Source organism: Podarcis erhardii (genome assembly GCF_964252035.2).
Source record: "Podarcis erhardii genome assembly, chromosome: 7".
In the NCBI taxonomy this organism is placed as follows: domain Eukaryota; kingdom Metazoa; phylum Chordata; class Lepidosauria; order Squamata; family Lacertidae; genus Podarcis; species Podarcis erhardii.
In genome coordinates, this window is record NC_138511.1 from 78,823,877 (window position 1) to 78,840,460 (window position 16,584).

A 16,584-nucleotide genomic window follows, 5' to 3' on the forward strand; every position below is an offset into this window, starting at 1 on the left:
CAGATTTACTGAAGCTGTCCCAGTTTCTGATTTGATCCCAGAATATCCTGCCTTTCCTTAGGACGTTCCTGTTTTCATTGGATAAATGCTGGAGGGTATGGAGTTATGTGACCCCTGAGCCAAGGTGATAAGTAACTAAACAACCTTTAGAAGACACCTGAAGGCAGCCCCGTATAGGGAATTAATAAAAATGTTTAATGTTTTATTATGTTTTTATATATGTTGGGAGTCACCCAGAGAAGCTGCGGCAACCCAGTCAGATGGGTGGGGTATAATAATAATAATAATAATAATAATAATAATAATAATAATTTCATTGGAGAAATGTTGGAGGGAATGGGAAGGATAGGCAGGCATTGGGCCAAGACCTACCCTGATCACCAGCTGTGTGAAGGCAGGAGCCGGCTGCCTGACTCTCCTTCCTGCCTGTTCCATAGTGTTCCTCTGCAAGCAGTTTCTCTGAAGATGTGTGGCTTGCAAACGAGCAGGAATTGTGGCTCTGCTGAGCAGCTCTTCAGCATAATCACAGATCCTTCCTGGTGCAGACTGGCCCCTTGCAAGTGCCTTCTGCCTTCTATATTTCAGGCTTCCTAACACAACAAGCTGGTTTGCACAAGAAATAAGCTCAGGAACCAAAAGTGACCCAGGGGATCATTTGGGTGCTCGGGAAAGTTTCATCAACATTTTGGGGACCCGTAGCCTCGTATTAAATTTTGAGAGTGGGCAACACCCGATCTGCCTTTCAGATGGACAGAGAGAAAGCACAACCCCACTTTGTTCTGTATAAGAATCTGATTCAGTAGAATAAAAGATCCTCTGAAATTTGCATGGTTTTATATGGGGGTCCCTTCAAAAGCAAACATTAGAGAGATAGGCTTCTCCTTCAGAGGCAAACCAGAGGCAGAATGAAAACAATAACCAGAAAACAGGGTACATAAGGCTGGTCCTGAAGAGTGTTTGAAGTGAATGTTGAGAGGGAGCAAAAATAGGTTGGTGACATTCAGGAAGACATGACTAGGGGGAGGGGCAAACATTTTCAGTGACATTACATGCAACACACTTGTATGTGCTCTTCCCAGAAATCTGGTAAAATAGGGGCAGTGGAAGAATCAGGGAAGAGCAGAGTTCCAGGAAAGCAGCTATAAACAATGAACTAGAAGTCTTAGTAAAAAAAGCAAAACCCAATTTGGGGAACATTTGGGCCCGGCAAGCTTGGCCAATGCCCAGGGGTCGTGGGAGTTGCAGTTCGGCAACATCTGGGGGGGCCAAAGATTCTGCACAACTGGTGTACACCATCATCACTGTGTCTCTCCTTTACTTCTGTGTCTCCTCCTGTGAGTGATCCGGACTTGGGTCCTGTCTAGCATCATTAGTTGATCAGCATTGTCAAACAACCAGTTCCTTATCAGTTTGCCAGCAACATTCCCTCGTGCCTCAAATCATGGTGCTGTTTTGTCAATGATTTGAGCACCCCAAATTATTTAGAAGTGCACTAGTTTGCAAATAATCCTAATGGTAATCATAATCAACATGAACCAACATGGTCTTACATTCTTTCATTTTCAGTGGGGCTGTCCTGCTAATCTAGCCGAATCCTGAACTGAATCAGGCCATTTTTTTGTAAATTTTGTAATAGCAGTACACTTTGTAATAGCAGTACACTTCAAAGCAAACTAATGTGGAGAATTGGATCAACAGAAATAGCTACATCAGTGATACCACTTCCCCACTGGCTAAAGGAGATGGTCATGTCACCTGGTTTGTCATTAGAATGATTCCGATTAAAATATATTTAAAAACTGCATTTAATAATTAGATTGTAGAAGAGTTTCCCATAATCATTAATCATATTATCTTTTGGTTCCCTATCTGCCTTTAAAGGGGAGAAGTCTTGAACCGGTTCTTTCTGGCTATTCCAGTATCTGTTAATAACATCTGTTAGGGAACTATCTGGGAACATCCTCACTCTAATTTACAGTCCTTTCCAGAAAATGAATCAGTGCCCAGCTCTTTCCAGCTATTGCCACATACCTCCTCTCCTTGGCTTACAAAATACTCCAGCTAAGAGTTGTCCTTGCATTGGTATCACTCTGCTCCAGTTTTGGCCCTTCAGCTATCTGACACCATGAAAGCATTCCTGAGCTCATGCCTCATTTTGGTTCTGCTTCCTCTAGGTGAGTAGAAACCAGAAGTCCTGGGTTTTTATTCTTTTATTATTTCTAGAAAGGGAACGGGTAGTGGACATGAAACAGGAGCAGGAGGCTTGTGCCAGGAACTGAGGCAAAATTCAGTTTTGCTCATATGTGAAGGCAAATCGACATAACCCACACTTTCTGGAACAATACTCGGACCAAGGCACAGCCGCCCTTCAAAATTAACCAGTGGTTCTCCAAATTTCTCAAAGCATTTATTTAGCCAAGAAATGTGTACAAGAATGCATATATTTCAGTAAAGTGTGCACGAAAATGCACGTGTTAGAATGTGAATTAGCTGTGGCCAAATCTTAGGTCCCCCAATTATTAGCTGGGGCAATCAGAATAAGATCCATTATTTGACTGCTGATTCAGGACCCTAAACTGTGTTTTATATAATCATGTTCAATACAATCGACTTTTTATTTCTTTTTTTTTTATAAATATTTATTAAGGTTTTTAAATATAAATGCACACATAATAAACGATCTTACTTCTATTACAACAATTTCATCACTTCTTTGGACTCCCTCACGTCTCCCGCTCCCATTTACATCGTTAAAAATTTTTTTTCCAAACAAATTATCAACTTGTTTACAATCTCATGTCCACTCATTCAATTATTTTTTATTTCACTCATTCAATTACTTTTTATTTTTTTTATTCAATTACTTTTTATTTCTGTTCTGTGTATATCACAATGTTCTTTTTTTGCTATGGCTGATGGCTGATGCAAATAAAGTTTCATTCATTCATTCATTCATTCATTCATTCTTGGGTCCCCAATCAAATCAGGATGCAGACAGCATGGATTTAGGTAGCCCTCAGTTGCTCCGGATTGGATTGTGCGCACCCAGATTGAGCATGGGCTGTGATTCAGTTCAGGCTCTGAATCATCCTAGGTAAGAATGTGGCCACTCTTATGTACTGCATCAGACTTTGAATCTGATTGGAGTGGCGATGGCCGTAGAAGCTCTGCACAGCCCTATATATTGGTAAAAATAGCAGACAAACAATCATTTCATTAAGGAACATTGCTTTGCAAAAACATGTATATTAGGCAAAATTGCATACAAACATGTGTAAATCAGGAGAAATTAGGACATAAAAAAAAATCAATGAATTGTTGGAAATGTGGAGGACTGAACTTGAGATTGGGAAAAATGTGAAACTAAAAGAAACAAAAATTGAGAGAACTGCCCATCCCCACTTGTGGCCCACCCTATTCTGTAGGACTCTAAATCCCATCAGCACCAGCCAATATGGCCAATGGTCAGGGATGACAGGAGCAGTAGTCCAATAACATCTGAAGGGCTGTGGGATCTCCAGCCCTCAGCTATAGCAAGAGGGTCAAGAATCTTTGAGGGTCTTTAAAGGAAAAAGGTGAAGGGAAGGAAAAAGTCTGCATAGAGACTGCCAGTTGCTTTAGTAATGAGGATCAGTGCATAACCCTTGCTGGCTCTACAGATCCTTGTGAGTAGAACTGCCAATCAACCAAGAAAAGAAAGAGAAACAGCTTGCTAGGTTTCTATGTCTCTCCTTCTGGCAAGATCAGAGAAAATCAATGGGGAATGCTGGTATTTTCTTTGAAAACATTAAAGTTGTTGTTGTTGTTGTTTTTAAAAAATGGTATTCTACTCATTAAACATTACAGAATCAAAAAGAACCACACCTAATTATTTCAATTGCAAGCTTGTACAAAACAAAGCGTAGCACAGAAGCAAGGGAAGTATCCATCAATGTAATAGTACGAGCTCTCTGCTCTTGTGCATTTCCTTGCTTTGTATGTAAGAACACAAAACTAGTCTGCTGGATCACACCCAATGGCCCATCTTTTTTTTAAAAAAAATAATTTGGTTTTTCAGAATAAAATTTTACAATCACATATCCAACATACAACATAAAAACAAGATTCCAAAGAATCTCCTGGACCCCTTTGTGGGTCCTGTTGTTAATCGTTTCCTCCTGCATCTTTGATGATAATCCAAATCTTTTACATTTCCCTGTCCATTTCCATTACACTTTTACATGTCCAAAATTCAGCATTAAACTACAAGTGTTATTCCAATCCTACTAACAATTTTAGCTGTTTGCAATGGTTTTAAGATAAATTATACATTTTCCCCTCCCAATGACCCATCTAGTCCAACATCCTGTTCTCACAGTGGTCAGTCAGATGCCTATGGGAAACCAAGAAACAGAACACGAGCACAGATACTCTCCCCTCCTGGTTTCTAGCAACTAATCAATCCCTGTGAATATGATTGAAAATGGTTTCCCATATACAGGGTGAAGAACACTGGGGATAACTTGTCGCTTGGCAAAATTCCGTGGTGTTCCTGAAAAAGATCACATCCCATTTCAAAACTGCAGTGTGTTCCAATATCACATCACAGGCTCTCTGGGAAAACATACAGATTCCATTTGTGCCAGTTTCCACATCTCACTAAACTGGTTGCTCTCAAGTGTTGGCTGAGGCTCCCATCCCTGACTTATAAAATCCCTTTGTGTAAGCTCATCGCTGTATTGATCATCGCAACACCATGAAGGCACTTCTACGTACAGGCCTCCTCTTGGCCTTCTTTTCACTAGGTGAGTAGAAACCAGACATCCTGGGTTCCAGTAATTTACTCTAAAATAGGGAGTGGTTGGTGGAGCTACAGCAAGGAGACTGAAAAGCTAAGGTGCTCTTAGAAATGAAAACTAGCTGATGGGCAAAGCAGTGACAAGCAGGAGGATTTGGGAAGCAGGGCTAGCATCTTGGAATAGGGAGAAAAAATAAATTACTATGCAGACAACTAGGGTTGCCATATGTCTGGAATTTCCTGGACATAGGCGGAAAATGGCAGCAGAAAACAGTGTCTGGACAGAAATCTCTGAAATGTCCGGGAAAATCCGGACGTTTGGCAACCCATGTCCAAAGTCTAGATAAAAAAGCTTAATAACTTTTCTGTCCAGATTTTCACTTTTTGAAATATGGTAACCCTAAGATGTCTATGTTTGGAATTGTGGCTTCTGGGTTACAGTGTCACAAAACTGCTTGTTTCTAGAGCCTTGGAAGCTGCTGTTCTCTGAGGGACGAGGCCCTTGTTCCTCGGCTGCAGCTCTGTGGATGGTTTCCTTAACCCCACTGAAGCTGCAGGGAAAGGGAAGGGGGAACACCTCCTTGGGGGCGAGATGAGAAGAGGAAACGAGGAGAAAACATGAAAGGAACGAAGCAAGAGGTGGTTTCTCCAGCCAAGCCAGCAATGCCTTCCCTGTAGTAGTGGGGGCGGCTATTTGGAGATGATTCTTACTTGGCACACACACACACACACACACACACACACAGAATGCACAGAGCAGAAATACAGGAAATACAGGGCAAACTGTGCCCTGTATTCAATCAACACATAGCATTTTACATTGAAATCTGAGATGATCCTGTATTTTAAAGGATGGGCGGCAACCCTATTCCAAAGTGGGTCTATTTAATAAATGATAGTAATATTTGCATTCTCGTTTTGTATTTTTATGTTGTGAAGCACCCTGTTATCTCCTGATGAAAATTGGTATACAAATTTAATAAACATAAACGACAACAACAAGCAGGGATAGCTCAGTTGGTAGAGCACAAGACTCTTAATCTCAGAGTCGTGGGTTCAAGTCCCACACTGAGCAAAAGATTTGGGAAGACCTTTCTGACAGTAAGAGTTGTTTGGCAGTGGAACTGACCATCCTTCAGAAGGTTGTGGCCTCTCTTTCATTGGAGGTTTTTAAGCAGAGGTTGGATGGTCATCTGTCATGGATGCTTTGGCTGAGATTCCTGCATTGCAGGGGGTTTGGACTAAGGGACTGTTGTGGTCCCTTCCGACTCTGTAATTCTATGATTCTAATAGCATCTGCCAGCACTGGCTATACTGTTTGTCTGTAGCTGTAGGGTAGATGTCAGCCCTAGATTGCTCTGCTGGGGCACATGAGCTGGGGAAGGTTCCCAAGCATCCTAAAAACTGATTCCAGACCTAAATGAGTTGGCCTGGAGTTGTGTATTTGTGGATATCCCAGTACACCTCCCCTGGATGTTCTACTTTTGTTTTAAGAGCGAATAAAGGAACCTTCCAACCTCTTTACTTAATGAAATATAAGGTAACTTTGCTGGCAGAATTGTACTCAGCTTCTGAGAAAGAAGGAAAGCCTACCAGGAGATGGGATGATTGATACAAACTTGGTGCTCATTTATTAAACATAATTTCCATTTTCAAATTCTTTATTAGACTGAATTGCCTTAATTCAAAATAGGTTAACGTGGTTTCCAAAGTCGAGGGAATCTGTCGTCTCCCATCTTAAGCCCAAGACCCTCTGGCTCCAAGGCTCAAAAGAAGATGTGTTGTGGTGTATGTTAATAACACTGAGCCTTTTTGATCCCCTTTCCTGTTTGTAGGGGCACCGCTACAATGTACAACTTGTCAGTATGGGCTGAAAAACTATTGTGAAAACCGAGAGGCACATAGCTGCCCAGCTGATACGTGCCTCAAAGGTGTTCTGGATAACAATATATGTGAGTAAGAAAGGTTTCATTCTTTCTACTGAACGTGCACACAGCCCTTTTCAAAAGACACCTTCCACACGTAGTAACTGCATGCTGGGAAATCAAAGAACTAAAGTGAGGTCCATGCATGAATCAGACCTAAAATACACAGAGCTGTCAGTCTTCATCCTGTAACCTTTCATCACAGAAGGAATTGTGGGGACTGCCATATTGCCAGTCTATAGCTTTTTTAATGTGTTTGTGGGAGGTGCTATTGGTTTTCATTGTTATTATTATGATATGTATTTTGTGTTTTCATTTTGCGTTTTAATGCTGTAAACTGCCCTGTGATCTTTGGATGAATAGTGGCATATAATTTTAAGTAGATAGATAGATGATAGATAGATGATAGATAGATAGATAGATAGATAGATAGATAGATAGATGATAGATAGATAGATAGATGATAGATAGATGATAGATAGATAGATGATAGACAGATGATAGATAGATGGTAGATAGATAGATGGATGATAGATAAATAGATAGATGATAGATATATAGATGATAGATGATAGATAAATAGATAGATGATAGATAGATGATAGATAGATAGATGATAGATAGATAGATGGATGATAGATAAATAGATAGATAGATGATAGATATATAGATGATAGATTATAGATAAATAGATAGATATATGATAGATAGATGATAGATAGATAATAGTGCCAGTTCCAGGTGGGGGTGGTGGCTTGGACAATGTGCCCCCAACAAGTGACACTGTCATGTTTTGTCTCCACCTCCATTATTTTCCAACATCCCTAGCTAGGAGTGCCTTTTATCACCTTTGGATGGTGCAGCAGCTGTGGTCACTTCTGTATTTAAAATCCCTCCTTTGGCAACCCTACAGCTTTGAGAGTGCCACAGTTAACGCCAGGGCAAAGATGATTGACTTGAACCTCCTTCCTAATTCTCTTCCACAGTTTCTCAGTACAGAGAGCAATTTAATTACAGTGACTGTGTTGACTCCCAGGAATGCCACCCAGGCTATTTTGGCTTTGCTACAGCAATGAGGAAATATTTTCGGGTGAAGTTCTCCTGCTGCCATTCTGCTGCATGCATTGAGGATGGATTCGGAAGTAAGTATTGTTGGGGGAATATCGGGGTTGAAGCCAGATATCCTGGGCTGCCTGAAATGTCCAATAGAATCCAATTGCCAGTAAAATGGGGCATTTAGGTGAGAATGTCAGCACAATCTCATCTAGCAAGTAGTGAGGGGTGTTGCACCAAGCATGAAAACAGTGCAAGCATTTATACGCTTATAAGCAAAGGAAGCATAGGGGCAGCTAAGTCCATATATAGCAATACTTCCACATGCTACTAACTTCCGCTGGCTTCTAACTTATCCCGGGGAAATTTGTTGTCAATTAACCTTGGGGCAGGGAAGAGATAACGGCAAATTTCAGCATGGGCAAATATAGCAGCATTTTTATTTCATTGCCTACAACAACCTAGTAGCATCATTCCTAACAAATGAAATTGTTAATGGTATTGATCACAATGAAGATGATCAGAGTTGATTGCCAGTCATAATTTACCCAAGAATGAACTAAAAAATGGTGTTCCTGGCCACAATTTCAAATAGATGGAAGGTTGGCAAGGTCTCTCTCTCTCCCCCCCCCCCAATTGTTGTCATATTGTAATCACAAGTCCCCCTTGAAACTTTTATATTAGATTTTAGATTTTCCCAGCTGGCACATTTGACTGCAGTTGTAGAACACCCTGGTGGATGTCATAATCCTTTATACAGTCAAGTGGCAGGATTTAAATTGAACAAGTTAAAAACTAAGGTTATAGAGAAAAATTTAACATCGATTGAAAGAGAGCGGTTTCAGAATGAAACAGGTTTGACTGTGGTTAAGAAAGTGAAATACCTGGGGATTAATATGACAGCTAAAAATGGGAATTTGTTTAAAGGTAACTATGAAAAATGTTGGACGGAAGTGAAAAAAGATTTAGAAATTTGGTCAAATTTGAAGCTTTCCTTGTTGGGTCGAATTGCAGCCATAAAGATGAATGTACTGCCTAGAATGTTGTTTTTGTTTCAAACACTGCAAATTGTGGACAAGATGGACTGTTTCAAGAAGTGGCAGAAAGATATTTACCTAGATTTGTCTGGCAGGGCAAGAAGCCCAGAATAAAATTTAAGATATTAACTGATGCAAAGGAAAGGAGTGGATTTGCCCTGCCAGACTTCAAACTTTACTATGAATCAGCATAGTTGAAAGACTGGCTGTTTCTTGAGAACACAGACATTTTGGACTTAGAAGGTTTTAACAATGTTTTTGGATGGCATGCATATTTATGGTACAACAAGGTTAAAGCACACAAAGCATTTAAAAACCATATTGTCAGGAAAGCACTGTTTAATGTTTGGATAAGATATAAGGATTTATTGGAGAATAAAACCCCAAGGTGGTTGTCACCAATGGAAGCAAAAGCTCAGAAAAAGCTCAATATGGAGGCCAAATGGCCGAAATATTGGGAAATTTTGGAACAAGAAGGAGATAGATTGAAATTGCAGAGTTATGAGAAATTAAAAAACAAAGTGCGAGATTGGCTTCATTATGACCAGATAATGGAGGCATATAATTTGGACAAAAAATTGGCTTCCAGGTGGAAAGATCAAAATTAGAAACAGTGCTGTTAGAACCTAAAACTAAGATTTTGTCAAGGATGTATAACTTGCTGTTGGAGTGGAATACTCAGGATGAAACGGTGAAATCTGCTATGATTAAATGGGCACAAGATGTTGGACATAACATTATGTTTGCTGACTGGGAACGGTTATGGACCACAGATATGAAGTTTACGGCATGTAATGCCTTAAGAGAGAATATTATGAAAATGATTTACAGGTGGTACATGACCCCAGTCAAGCTTGCAAAAATTTATCATTTGCCTGATAATAAATGTTGGAAATGTAAAGAAAATGAAGGTACATTCTTTCACCTTTGGTGGACGTGCCCAAGGATTAAGGCTTTCTGGGAAATGATATATAATGAAATGAAAAAGGTACTTAAATACACTTTCCTGAAGAAACCAGAGGCCTTTCTCCTGGGCATGGTCGGCCAATTGGTGTTAAAGAAGGATAGAACTTTCTTTATGTATGCTACAACAGCAGCAAGAATACTTATTGCGAAGTACTGGAAGACACAGGATCTACCCACTCTGGAAGAATGGCAGATGAAGGTGATAGACTATATGGGACTGGCAGAAATGACTGGCAGAATCTGAGACCAGGGAGAAGAGCCAGCGGAAGATGACTGGAAGAAATTCAAAGACTATCTACAGAAATATTACAAAATTAATGAATGTTAGAATGATGTCGGATAGAAATTAAGCGGTTTCCAGCTGTAATGTTTTAAGAGAATGTGGAAAAAAGGGTCAGAAGCAGGTTAAAACTTATTGATAAGGTTTTGCTGAATTAACAATTGAATTGGAATACAAAAAAGGGAGGTACGAGGAGGTCTGGGAAATAAGTTAATGAAAAATAAGTTATTGAAACATTGTGTGTTTTTATGTATTTTTGTTTTTGTATTTTTGTTATATTTTTCCTTTTTCTTTTTGATTTTCTTTTTATTGTATTAATATTGAAAACTTTAATAAATATCTTATAAAAAAAAACCATAATCCTTTATACAAACTGGAAACTAAGGGCCAGAATGGACTTGGCATGCCAAAGAAAACAGAAATCTAACCAGATTTCATTTTGACAGTGCATCCTGGGAGATATGGTCCTCTGGAGTGCCCAGTCTGCTTCTCTAACAGCACCGCTGATTGCGAGAGCATGACAGCCCGCAGGTGTCCTTATAAAGCGACTAAATGTATAACCTTTGGTGGTATTATGAAGCAAGGTGAGTAGAACTGCCGATCGGTACAGGGGAAAACAAGCAGCTGTCAGCCATCAACTACCCACCCCCCTTTTGGCCAAATATGAAGAAAGCAAAGGGAGGAGGGGGATGTGTTTTATTTGAGGGGAAATATTTAATGTTTTCATCAACATGAGATTTCCTTGCTAGAAATGAGTTTGGGGAAATATATCTGTCCCTGATTTCTGTATGTGAGAAAGAGAAATAAAGAGATAAAAGAAGGACCCTAGGAAGATGGGATCTCCTGATTATCGGGGAGGTACACAATGTTGGCCCCAGTCCTCAGTCATTGGCATGCTTTTGGCCTCATTCACAGACTGCCATGATCACATGCAAACAGGCATGCAAACAGCTGTCGTTCCCATTTTGAGTTTCCCCAGGCCCTGGAGGGATGCTATATTGTGGGCCTTATGGAAGATTCAATTGTTAGCTAAATTCACATGTGTGAGCTTCACCCAGTAGCCTGGTTCTGGTCAGATTACCAATAGACAAGGAAGAAAGGTAAAGCAGGGCTTGTGGAAGACATCAGATGCAGACTGTTCTCAGGTGCACTGACTCTGACATTTGTCCAAAGATGCCTGACCCTGATGCCAAGCCTGACTCATATTATCCTGCTGCACCTTTCATTTCAGTGTCTTTTTTTTGAGTGAAAATATATCTTCTGAATATTCAGAGAACATAACTGGGTTGGGGGTAAAGGGGGACACATGAATCCATTGGCCCTGCAAATTGCAAGCGTGTGCTGGGTCCTGAAATCAACCCTGACTCATATTGTCATTCCTCTTTTTTTCAGTGGGTAAAAGTGAAGTGGCAGCTGCTTTCAAAGGATGTGCAACCCCAGATTTTTGTAATTACATAACAACAGTCCCCAAAGGAGTAATGCAAAGTTTGAATAACTGGGTTTCTTTCAATGTCAACCGAGCAGCATGTTTTGATGCCCAGTCATCATTCCATACTTCTGGCCTGTAGATGCACCCTTCGTGGGACTTAGGAGGAAACTCCTCCCAGCGGCTGGGTGTGTGTGTGTGGAAGATCTCTGAAGATGCTAAAGAGTGAGTGTTTTTCTAGAAGGCAGGTGCAAAAGAGCCGGAAATTGGGGTTTCAGAGCTCTAGTTATAGAAAATATGACACAGGAGTTATATTTCCATTGAATGGTGATCTGAATAAATTCATAAAGCAGACAAATACTGTGTCTTTGTATTGAGGATTTTCCAGCAAATGATTTCTATGCAGATATGGCATGATGAATGTTAATTTCTGAAGGTGAAGAAGGAGTAGAAAACTGAAAGTTGTAATCTGGGATATCAATACGTATTTCCTAATGGCACTTGTGTGTTTTTCATAGGGGGAACTATTTCCACCAGGAAAGCTGGAAGGTGAGAAAAGCATTACTTTGTACTCAGTTCAGATTGCTTGTTTTTCCATTGCACCATTGCAAATATGTAAAGGAACCAGAGATCGGAGCAAAGATCTCAGTTGTCCTGTCCAGTTACATCCTGATGTCAAAATGGTCCTGTCCTCCTGGTGAAAAAAAGTATAATAATAAAATAAATAATTGGCAATTCCCCATCATTTCATGTAACTACAGAATCTGTAATATGCAACGAACTATCCCACCTAGCCTTGGTTCTGCTACTGCTTGGTCAGAACTAGCAGAAGTAACAGGCAGCTACATTGGTTGAAATATGAGGACCTGAGTAGTGGCTAATTTTTTTGGCTCCCCCTCCCCCTGCCCCACTCAAATGCTTCCAGAAACTCAAATTCTGTGCAAGATTCAAGTTGATTATAAATTAACTAGCAGCCTTGTACCTGATAGTGTCCAGAAATTCTGTACTGTCTGGAAAGGTGCGTAGGTTGATCTCAGGTACCGTAATGCCAAATTGTCCCAAGACCATTTACAGGAGCAATCAAAAAAAGAACCAACTGGTCTAACACCAAAACACAGGTGCAACTTGAAAGGCGAGGTCCAGAAACCATCCAAGGTCAAGACACCGTAAGTGCAATGTTTGTCAGAGATAAAGGCACAATCCCTATTGAAAGAACCCTTTGAAAGGCTGTTAGCATCAAGTCCAGTTCTCCATAAATCCCCACAGGCAACATGAATGAAGCCCATGGAGCACCAGTGGTCCACAGACTACAGTTTGGGAACTGTTGCATGTGACAATGTCCACACATGTGCTGTAGAGGGAAGTGAGGGGTGGATGGGGCTCATCAACCTGTGTAGGTAGTCCATCTAGGAGAAGGAAAACTCTGATCCTAAACCTCTGCTGCCTTGCGGGACATCTTTGGGAGAAGAAAAGGCTAAGGAGTAAACCCTACACAAATCTGGACTGGAGTCCTTAAGATTGTCAGATGATGTCTTGTACACCTCCTTCCAGCAACATCTGCAGCTGCTCTGCTTTCTTTTGGACTACATCAGTGAGGCCAAGAGAGGTGTCTTATCCTCTGGGCAGCCCAGGACCTCCATACATACTGCTGAGGCTTGCGCCCCAGAGGCGTCACTTTTGCGGCTGCTAATGCAATGGTTTGACTTCACTCCTGTAGGTGCACTCCATTGTCTCGCAAGATGGATGGATGCATGCATGCAGTAAGGGGTGGGAACAACTGTGATCCCTGCTGTGTCATGGGCATGTTGACACACTCCATTGCTGCTTTCCCAAAACATTTTATGCTTTCCCTTTTGCATTGGTAGCCTAGATATTTTTCTGCTACTCTTATCATGATGCTAAGGTTTCCATTAGTGTTATCTAAAACAGCAAAAATGTGATCAAAAGTCCACACAGCTTCTATAGAAGAGACACAGATATGGCATAGTTTCATCCATTTTAATCCATCATGGATGCTCTATTGCATGCATGAAACATACTTGCATGCAACATAACTGCTGTGTGTGATGGATATATATATATATAAAGCCTAGGAGGGTCCAGATTAAGAATGAAATTGGGTAGCAATAAAACAGGCAGGCTGGAACAGTGTTCCGGAACAAACATTTCATCAAACCACAGCAGTGAGCTTACAGTACCAGTAAAAGAGGCTGATGACCATCATCACTATATTCCAGACACTGGTCTCCACCCCATCTAGTTATGCCAGCTGATAATTGTCTCCCAACATCAGTTTACTCTTGGCAAGGGCCTCAGGAAACTATAGAAAGAGTGGACCCCCATGCCAAGTGCCAATAAAGACAGTGGGATTTGAGTGGCTGAACAATTTTCTTGACACTCTGTACATGTTCGCTGTAGCTCACAGATGCCAGCAGCCAAAGAACATTAATTTTGGTGGCTCCTTGAGTTCTGAAATGCGATGAAATATGGAACAGCACAGCAGAGTTTGGAGAAAATGAAGGATAAAGTGCGAGACTGGTTACATTACGCTCAGATTAAAGAAGTTTTTAAAAATGACAAAAAGTTAGGGTTCCAGGTGGAGAAATCGAAGTTAGAAACAGAATTGTTAGAACCAAAGACTAAGGTACTATCTAGAATGTATAACTTGCTGTTAAAATGGAATACACAAGACGAAATGGTTAAATCGGCTATGATAAAGTGGGCGCAGGACATTGGGCATAACATTATGTTTGAGGATTGGGAAAGGTTGTGGACCACTGGGCTGAACTTCACCGCATGTAATGCTCTGAAGGAAAATGTAATGAAAATGATATATAGATGGTACATGACCCCAGTTAAACTTGCCAAAATATACCATTCGTCTGATAATAAATGTTGGAAATGTAAAGAAAATGAAGGAACATTCTTTCACCTCTGGTGGACATGCCCTAAGGTGAAGGCCTTCTGGGAAATGATATATAATGAGCTGAAAAAGGTATTTAAGTATACCTTCACTAAGAAACCAGAGGCCTTCCTTCTGGGTATTGTCGGCCAGAAGGTGCTAAAGAAGGACCGAACATTCTTTATGTATGCAACAACGGCAGCAAGGATACTCATCGCAAAAAACTGGAAAACTCAAGATCTACCCACACTGGAAGAGTGGCAGATGCAGCTGATGGACTATATGCAACTGGCCGAGATGACTGGCAGAATCCGAGACCAGGGAGAAGAGAAGATTGAGGAAGACTGGAAGAAATTTAAGATGTATCTACAAAAACATTATAATTTGGTTGAATGTTAAGAAGGATGCTAGATTATAAAAAATTGGCCACCACTAAATTAGATTTAAATTTGATGATAAGTGAGACTAAAGAAAATATAAAATTTTTTGGAAGAATTGCTAGATTATATTTGAATGAGTGGACACGAGATTGTAAACAAGTTGATAATTTGTTTGGAAAAATCTTTTAACGATGTAAATGGGAGCGGGAGATGCGAGGGAGTCCAAAGAAGTGATGAAACTATGTTTGTGACAGAAGTAAGATTGTTTATCATTTGTGCATTCATATTCAAAAACTTTAATAAATATTTATTAAAAAAAAAAAAGAAAGAAATATGGAACAGCACAACCCACCCTTAACCTAAGCCAAAGTTCAATGCATTTTCATTAACTTCTGAAAAGCCTCCAAACTGGGATTTCATAGAGATGTAAAAAAGCTATAAGGCCATCTCATGGCTCAAATATATATGCTTGAGAATTTGTAAAGGAAGCCTTGTGTACATGAAATACATGAAAACTTTCTCCATCACTCACCTGGGACAGGACACTCTGTGGGGCCTCTGAGGAGTCTGTCTGTCTCCTCCCACTCAGCTGCCCTACAGTTGAGGGGGAGGCGGGAGATGGACTGTTTGGGGCAGCACCGAGTCTGTGGGTGCTCAAGCCACCATGTCACCCCCAGGAGAGACGCATGGCTTGAGTGCACTACAGGCCCCACGGTGAGTGTCACACAGCATTTTGTGACCCCCCTCAGTGGTGACACCTGGGGCGGCCTGCCTGTACCACACACCCCTTCCTCTGCCCCTGCCATCACTGTGATAGAGGAAGGATGCATAGAGTAAATGCCAAGGATGATTTGGCAGAGGCACCTAAAAATACAGGGATGGCGGCATTAAGCTAGACTGGCCGCTACTTTCACCTCAGCTTTTCCCAGCAATTTCCAGCAAAAAATAATAATAATAAAAAAAAAATCCTGAAGAGTGGGCCAAGAGATAACAAAGCTTTTGCCACTTTGAGGGGCCCTGGGAGGGAAGACTAAGCTTAGAGAGAAGAGAAACATAGTTGTTATTAACAAACAGAGAGAAAAAGGGAGGAAATGCAGTTCAAGCCAAAGGAGAGAAAGCAATTTATTCACCTTGCTCCCTATCAGCACCATTCACAGTGGATTAGTGGTTATGCAGATTTTGGCCTGCATTAAAACCAAAGTCTGTAGTAGTAGCGAAACACCCCAACCTTTTTTTAACACACACACACAAACACACACACACACACACACACACACACACACACACACACACATATACACACCAAAAACAGAGATAGATACAGACTAGAAAAACCACTATGATATTCCATGTGGGACTCCTGTAGTGATCACTGTGTGGGATGGTTTTTTCAATATTCTTCAAAATTTGCTCCTGCTTGGGACACAAAATTAGAGTGGCCACAACAATTCCTATTTGCAGAGTTCTAGTCTATGTTGAAAAGACTGGTAGTCCATCATCCATAGCAAAGCTCTTATTGCTTAAGAATGGAGAATATTTTTAAAAATAAATGAATTCTGGAATACTAAATAATTGACCATCCAAAGTAGCTTGGCTGAAAGTCCAAGAGATACCAAACTGCCTGGATGAGAAGCTTGTGTGATGTACAAATTGACCCCATACCTTCCAACATTTTGGGAGGGCAATTTGGGGCCCACAACCACCACCACCCTGTTCTTTGCTCATGCCCCTTCCCCCAGTGCTCCCCCTTAAAAATGTTTAGGGGTACTCTCATTTCCTACTCATGTTGAAATACTGCTCCTCAGTGTGGCAACACTTAGATTAACAAAATGTTTAGG

At 40.8% G+C, this 16,584-nt stretch overlaps 1 protein-coding gene and 1 long non-coding RNA gene across 4 annotated transcripts in view; both read left to right on the forward strand.

The window, feature by feature from the left end:
• LOC309346252 overlaps window positions 1–16,584 on the forward strand; it is a 195,887-nt gene that overhangs the window by 61,152 nt on the left and 118,151 nt on the right. The window lies entirely within an intron of this gene.
• LOC309346065 (phospholipase A2 inhibitor CNF-like) overlaps window positions 299–16,584 on the forward strand; it is a 56,095-nt gene continuing 39,809 nt past the window's right edge. The window contains exons 1-5 of one of the 3 annotated variants that reach the window (XM_081869741.1): window positions 299–2,174; window positions 6,613–6,729; window positions 7,689–7,844; window positions 10,485–10,622; window positions 11,431–11,822. In XM_081869741.1, coding sequence (XP_081725867.1) covers window positions 2,126–2,174; window positions 6,613–6,729; window positions 7,689–7,844; window positions 10,485–10,622; window positions 11,431–11,606 — 636 coding nt within the window. In that variant the 5' untranslated portion in view covers window positions 299–2,125 and the 3' untranslated portion in view covers window positions 11,607–11,822. Of the gene's footprint in view, window positions 2,175–4,601; window positions 4,785–6,612; window positions 6,730–7,688; window positions 7,845–10,484; window positions 10,623–11,430; window positions 11,823–16,584 lie in introns of those variants that run through there. The other 2 variants (XM_081869740.1, XM_081869739.1) reach the window with 2 other exon arrangements.